Source organism: Hylobates moloch, unplaced genomic scaffold (assembly GCF_009828535.3).
Source record: "Hylobates moloch isolate HMO894 unplaced genomic scaffold, HMol_V3 SCAFFOLD_15, whole genome shotgun sequence".
NCBI classification, from domain to species: domain Eukaryota; kingdom Metazoa; phylum Chordata; class Mammalia; order Primates; family Hylobatidae; genus Hylobates; species Hylobates moloch.
In genome coordinates this window covers 12,203,911-12,210,734 of record NW_026652290.1, presented here as the reverse complement: position 1 = coordinate 12,210,734, position 6,824 = coordinate 12,203,911, and the positions used below count along the sequence as shown (strand labels likewise).

Below are 6,824 nucleotides of genomic sequence, written 5' to 3'. Positions count from 1 at the left end.
AGGGAGAGTCGACAGGGTGGCAGATGGGTTGAGTGTGATGGTGAGAGGGAGGGAGGAATCAAAGGCATGTTCTGCACATTTACCTTGAGTGACCAGGTAGATTGGGGTGTTCCCTACTGAAATGGGGAAGTCTAGGCAGGGGAGTGGGAGATTTGCAAAGGGTTGTTTGGAGAAGCCATACCCAAATTTCTATTTTGGCTGTGTTAAGTGAGATGCCAAATAAGCTGTATCCCATATGATGCTGGAGTTCCTGGCAGAGCCCAGGCGGGTGATATAGATTGAGGTATCATTGGCACATGATAGGAATCTAAAGCAGTGGGACTGGAGTAGGTCGCCAAGTACTGTGGATTTTATCTTCTAAACATAGCTCAACCTGTCTACCTCTCTCCTTCTCCACTGCATGCCCCGCCCCCCATTCCCAGTCCCGTCTCTTTCTTGGACTGCAATAATTGCTCCCTGGTCTTCCTGCTTCTTTGTTGCCTTCTTCCAATCTGTAGCCAGTATGATCTATTAAAATTCAAATCCGGTTATTCCACTCCCTGCTTAAAACCCTTTAATACCTTATTCTCAGGATATGAGCAAAATCAAATCCTTACCTTGACCTACAAATAGGGTTGCCAAGTAGAATATGGGATGCCCAGTTAATCTGAATTTCAGATAATGAATCGTTTTTTATTTTTAGGTATGTCCCATGCAATTATTCATCACAGGATGCCCAGTTAATCTGAATTTCACATAATAAATTTTATCTATTTATTTATTTTTTTGAGACAGAGTCTTGCTTTGTCACCCAGGCCAGAGTACAGTGGTGTAATCTCGGCTCACTGCAACCTCTGCCTCCCAGGCTCAAGCAATTCTCTCACCTCAGCCTCTCAAGTAGCTGGGATTATGGGTGTGTGCCACCACAGCCTGGCTAATTTTTGTATTTTTACTAGAGACAGGATTTCACCATGTTGGCCAGGCTGGTGTCGAACTCCTGACCTCAAGTGATCCACCCACCTCAGCCTCCCAAAGTGCTGGGATTACAGGTGTGAGCCACCACACTCAGCCAATAATGAGTACTTTTTTATTTTTAGTATGTCCTATGCAATTATTCATTGTTTATTTGAAATTAGATTTGACCTGGCATCTTGTATTTTTATTTGCTAAACCACAAGGGCTTTGTAAGATCTAGCCCCTACCATTCTTTCCTGGCTCATCCCTCATCAGACGTCTCTTGTCCTCTGACTCAAGTCATATTCTTCAGAACCTGGAACAGGCTATGCCCACCCCCCTCACCTCAGTGCCCATGCTATTTCCTTCCTGCTTCATCTAGCTGCCACTCATCTTTCAGATCACAGCTTCTGCTGAACAGCCAGCCCTCTTTTCTTGTGGTATATGCTGTCCTAGCATGATGTAACATTCCTTCATTGACCCTGTATGAAGTTGCAATTACACGTTTATTTGTGTGACTATATAATCATTATATATCATTTCTACTAAACTCTGAGGTCAGTCTTTTTTTAATTTTGAATTTTTTTATTTTTTGAGACGGAGTTTCACTCTTGTTGCCCAGGCTGGAGTACAATGGCAGGATCTCGTCTCAGTGCAACCTCCACCTCCTGGTTTTAAGCAATTCTCCTGCCTCAGCCTCCCAAGTAGCTGGGATTACAGGTGCACGTCTGGCTAATTTTTGTATTTTTAGTAGAGATGGGGTTTCACCATATTGGTCAGGCTGGTCTCAAACACCGAGATCACTGACCTCGAGTGATCTATACGCCTTGGCCTCCCAAAGTGCTGGGATTACAGGTGTGAGCCACTGTGCCAGGCCCTAGATTTATTTTTGATCACTTTTGTACCATTCTCCTAGTGTCTGGTACACGATAGGCACTGTGGAAGGAAGGAAGCGAGGGAGGGAGGAAGAGAGAGAAGGGAAAAAAGAAAAAAAAGTAAAAGATGAAAATACCCGATTATAGAATAAGTCCTACCAGGACCAGAATGAGGAATGAGGGTTAAAGCAGAAATTGGCCCTGAGAGCTAATTCATAGGGAGGGCGCAGAGGGAATGCAGGCTGAAGGTAAAGCCCCCAGTTCAGCCTAGGAGGAGAGTAACTTCATATTTTGTCCTGATATGTTGGGGGTGGGGCTGAAGAAGTTTGAGGCTGTCTAAACACCTTCTTTTTTTTTTTCTGAGATGGAGTCTCGCTCTGTCACCCAGGCTGGAGTGAAGTGGTGCGATCTCAGCTCACTGCAACCTCCGCCTCCTGGATTCAAGCATCAGCCTCCCTGGAAGCTGGGATTATGGGTGCCGGCCATCACGCCTGGCTATTTTTTGTACTTTTAGTAGAAATGGGGTTTCGCCGTGTTGGCCAGGTTGGTCTCGAACACCTGACCTCAAGTGACCCACCTGCCTTGGGCCTCCCAAAGTGCTGGGATTACAGACATGGGCCATCGTGCCCGGCCTTGCTTAAATACATTCTACCCTAAACTCTATTGGGTGTGGCAAACAGGGGTGCGCACTGCTGAGTGTGTTTATAGAACTGCTGCCTGAAGAGAAGCTCAAGTGGGTCTGGGCTCGGCTCCCGTTCAACTCTGTGGGAATCCTTCACCTTCGTGTCCCCAGCGGGAGCCAGCAGGAGGGTGCATGTGGATGAAAGACAACAGATGCACCTAAAGCCCTCCTTCTCAACCAGCCCTGCAAATAAATCGGTCCTATTCTTCACCTAAATGTCTAGTTGACTACCTTTTTTTTTTTTATAAATGTATTTTTATAAATTGCTTAAGTTTTGTCTTAGCAATCAAGGGAGTAGAAAAGTAGCAAGACATTTGGTGCCATTGACACACACATCTCCAATTCTCTGCTAAAATTTTTTTGGAGGTGGTGCTGTCTTCATGGCAAATGTTAGCTATATCTAGATTTTTTTAATGTCAATTTTAATATTTAGAAATAAGAAGAATGGCTACATACATTTATAAAGCTTTGTAGTTTATGTAGTGTTTTCATGTCAAGAAATTTTTTTTCTGGAATTAAATTTAATTCAATTCCAGTAAAATTAAGTTTATTGTCTCCAAAAAAAAAAATGGTGACTTCTTTCCTGAAGTATATCCAATTAGTAGCTATCAATGCTATTAAAAACCTGCTGTTAAAAACTGGTGGCTCGGCTGGGCGCCATGGCTCACGCCTGTAATCCCAGTACTTCGGGAGGCCAAGGCAGGTGGGTCACGAGGTCAGGAGATTGAGACCATCCTCGCTAGTATGGTGAAACCCCGTCTCTACTAAAAATACAAAAAAGTAGCCGGGCGTGCTGGCACGCACCTGTAATCTCAGCTACTCAGGAGGCTGAGGCAGGAGAATTGCTTGAACCCCAGAGGCGGAGGTTGCAGTGAGCCGAGATCGCCCACTGCACTCCGGCCTGGACGACAGAGCGAGACTCTGTCTCAAAACAAAACAAAACAACAACAACAAAAAACTGGTGGCTCAGGCCTATAATCCCAGCACTTTGGGAGGCTGAAGTGGGAGGATTGCCTGAAGCCAGGAGTTCAAAATCAGCCTGGGCTTTGTTATCAAGACCACATCTCTACAAAAAATTTTTAAATTTAAATTAGCTGGGGGAGGTGCTGTGTGCCTATAGTCCTATACTCAGGAGGCTGAGGCAGGAGGATCACTGGAGCCCAGGAGTCCAAGGTTACAGTGAGCTATGAAGGCACCACTGCACTCTAGCGTCATTGGCGACAGAGCGAGAACCTGTCTCAGCAAAACAAAATGATACACTCATGGCCGGGCGCGGTGGCTCACGCTTGTAATCCCAGCACTTTGGGAGGCCGAGGCGGGCGGATCACGAGGTCAGGAGATCGAGACCACGGTGAAACCCCGTCTCTACTAAAAATACAAAAAAATTAGCCGGGCGTAGTGGCGGGCGCCTGTAGTCCCAGCTACTCGGAGAGGCTGAGGCAGGAGAATGGCGTGAACCCGGGAGGCGGAGCTTGCAGTGAGCCGAGACTGCGCCACTGCACAAGCCCCGTCTCAAAAAAAAAAAAAAAAAATGATACATCATAAAGAGTGTTTTTTTTTTGAGACGGAGTCTCGCTCTTTCACCCAGACTGGAGTGCGGTGGCGCGATCTCGGCTCACTGCAAGCTCCGCCTCCCGGGTTCACGCCATTCTCCTGCCTCAGCCTCTCCGAGTAGCTGGGACTACAGGCGCCCGCCACCACGCCCGCCTAATTTTTTGTATTTTTAGTAGAGACGGGGTTTCACCATGGTCTTGATCTCCTGACCTCGTGATCCGCCCGCCTCGGCCTCCCAAAGTGCTGGGATTACAAGCGTGAGCCACCGTACCCGGCCAAAAGAGCTGTGTTTCTGAAGGTGGTTTGAAGGCTAGTTGTTTTGAACTCAGATGGTATTTTCTCGGTGGCAGTGCTGAGCAGGGAAACTAGGCTCTCAGCTTGGCCAGTAAACCTGCCTAGTGCAGCTTAAGGCAGATCAATACCGCCTTCACATTTGCATCGGAAACCCCAGTGGCCATGGTTCAACAGGAAGACATTTTTAGAGTTTCCACTTGGGTTATCAGGAAAACATCTTTATCTGCTGGAAACTAGATAAGGAGAGGTGGCTCTGCCTGTCCCGCAGGAGGCGAGGAAACCGCAGAAAGGCCAGGAGTGGAGAGTTGAGTTTGAGGGTAATTGTTGGAGATCCAATGTCAGGCATTATGGCAGCTGAGATCATGGTTAAGGAGCCATTGTGTGGATGGGTCGTTAATAACTCAGATGAGTGAGTTGGAGACCACCTATTATTTAGAGGAAAGTAAGAAAGCAAAGGCCTAAAATTGGGAGGGAAGAGAAGAATACTATGTGAAATCTTAGAGGTCCCTTTGATGGCTCTCAGTGCTCCCTCTGGGAAGAAAGGCTCTCAGATTGTCTCTTAAGGAAACTTGGAGGTATTCTACGGTTGTTTTTTGTTTTTTTTTTGACACAGGGTGTTGCTCTGTCACCCAGGCTGGAGCGCAGTGACCCAGACAAAGCTCACTGCAGCCTCAGCCTTCCTGGCTCAAACAATCCTCCCATCTCAGCCTCCTGAGCAGCTGGGACTACTGGTGTGCTCCACCATGCCCAGCTAATTAAAAAAAATTTTTTTTAGGGCCGGGCGCGGTGGCTCAAGCCTGTAATCCCAGCACTTTGGGAGGCCGAGGCGGGCGGATCACGAGGTCAGGAGATCGAGACCATCCTGGCTAACACGGTGAAACCCCGTCTCTACTAAAAATACAACAAAAAAAAGTAGCTGGGTGAGTTGGCGGGCGCCTGTAGTCCCAGCTACTCGGGAGGCTGAGGCAGGAGAATGGCGTGAACCCGGGAGGTGGAGGTTGCAGTGAGCCGAGATCGCGCCACTGCACTCCAGCCTGGGGGACAGAGCAAGACTCCCGTCTCAAAAAAAAAAAAAAAAAATTTATATAGTATACAATATAGTAGAGACTATGTCTCCCTATATTGCCCAGGCTGATCTCAAAAGTCCTGAGCTCAAGTGATCCTCCTGCCTCAGACTCCAAGTGCTGGGATTACAGGTGTGAGCTACTGCGCCAGGCCTGGTATTTTACTTTTTTTTTTTTTTCTGTTGTCCCAGATTTATTGAAAATAATACAGCACTACAGAAAAAATTCAAACAGGTCCCCGAGGCGTTTTGAAATTCATCCCAACTGTAGGCTGAGTGACCTGAAGGTTGGACAGACTGCCGAAGTCCAAAAGCTTCAGCATTTCCTTAGTGTCAGGATCTACTTCAATTATCTCCTGATCCAAGGCTGAGACCTCAGGAACATAATTGTCTCTCCTTTCTCTCTCCTCCTCCTGCAGCTTGATGGAGATACCTCTTACTGGGCCTCTCTGAATCCACTTCATCAGATGCGTGACATAGCCTGCTATCTTGTTGCGGAGCTTTTTGCTGGGGATAATGGCGATCTCCTCGCACATGCGCTTGTTCGTGTGGAAGTCGTTGCCCAGGTGCGTGTAGTACTTTTCTATGATGACCCGGGCCGCCTTCTTCACGGTTTTGGTGCGAACGCGGCCCATGTTAGCGGGTCCTTGGTAAAAGAGCGGTATTTTACTTTTTAAACCATCTTTCCTTGGTTTTCATTTAAAGCATCAAGAAAGGTGCTTGGGGAGGGGAAAAAGTGCCTACCCAAAACACTGAAAATAATTGATTTGTATTTGGATCCAGAACTGAAGATGCTTGTTTTCAAAGATAAGTATGCTTCTCGGGGGTATATTTGGTTTAATTTTACATAAAAGGAATTACCAAAGGGTTTCAATCAGGCTGTGGTAGGTATTGTTTAGCAAATCCAATTAACAAAATGTTGGCCTCTGTGTATTAACCAGATCTGTCTCAAAAGTCGTCCATCAGCTTGGCAAGGGTGTTTTGTCATGCTAAAAAGCTTTTGCATTTAGATGCAAATTAGATCTAGTATATCAGAAAAAAGAGAAGCTTTTGACATTTTTATATTCTGACAATAACAGATCATGTCACTTAAAAGAATCTGAATATAAAACACTATTGACCCACCAGATGATCTGAAATTAGCCAGTTTTTTTTTTTTGTGTGTGTATGTGTGTGTGTATGTGTGTGTGTGTGTTTAATGATCTAAGCACCCTCATTTAGTTGTCTTTAGAGGAGTAAAACATAATTATTTTTACAACTTGCATGCATGAAAACAGCAGGTTTTGCAGGTCTGACTTCATTTGTACAGTTCTTTTCAAACAGAAACATATTTTACCTTATTCTTATTTTTTTATTTTTTATTTTTATTTTTGAGCAGGGTCTTGCTCTGTCTCCTGGGCTGGAGTGCAGTGACGTCATCTCA

At 45.9% G+C, this 6,824-nt stretch overlaps 1 protein-coding gene across 1 annotated transcript; it reads right to left on the bottom strand.

Moving 5' to 3' along the window:
* Nucleotides 1-5,561: 5,561 nt before the first annotated feature.
* Nucleotides 5,562-6,055, bottom strand: LOC116483903 (small ribosomal subunit protein eS17-like). The gene has a single exon (XM_032753677.2). The coding sequence runs from the start codon at nucleotides 6,034-6,036 to the stop codon at nucleotides 5,629-5,631; it is 408 nt and encodes a 135-aa protein (XP_032609568.1). The 5' UTR covers nucleotides 6,037-6,055; the 3' UTR covers nucleotides 5,562-5,628.
* Nucleotides 6,056-6,824: the final 769 nt, after the last annotated feature.

Coding starts and splice junctions, on each gene's coding strand:
- LOC116483903 (XM_032753677.2), bottom strand. CDS start 6,036: ATGGGCCGCGTTCGCACCAAAACCGTGAAGAAGGCGGCCCGGGTCATC.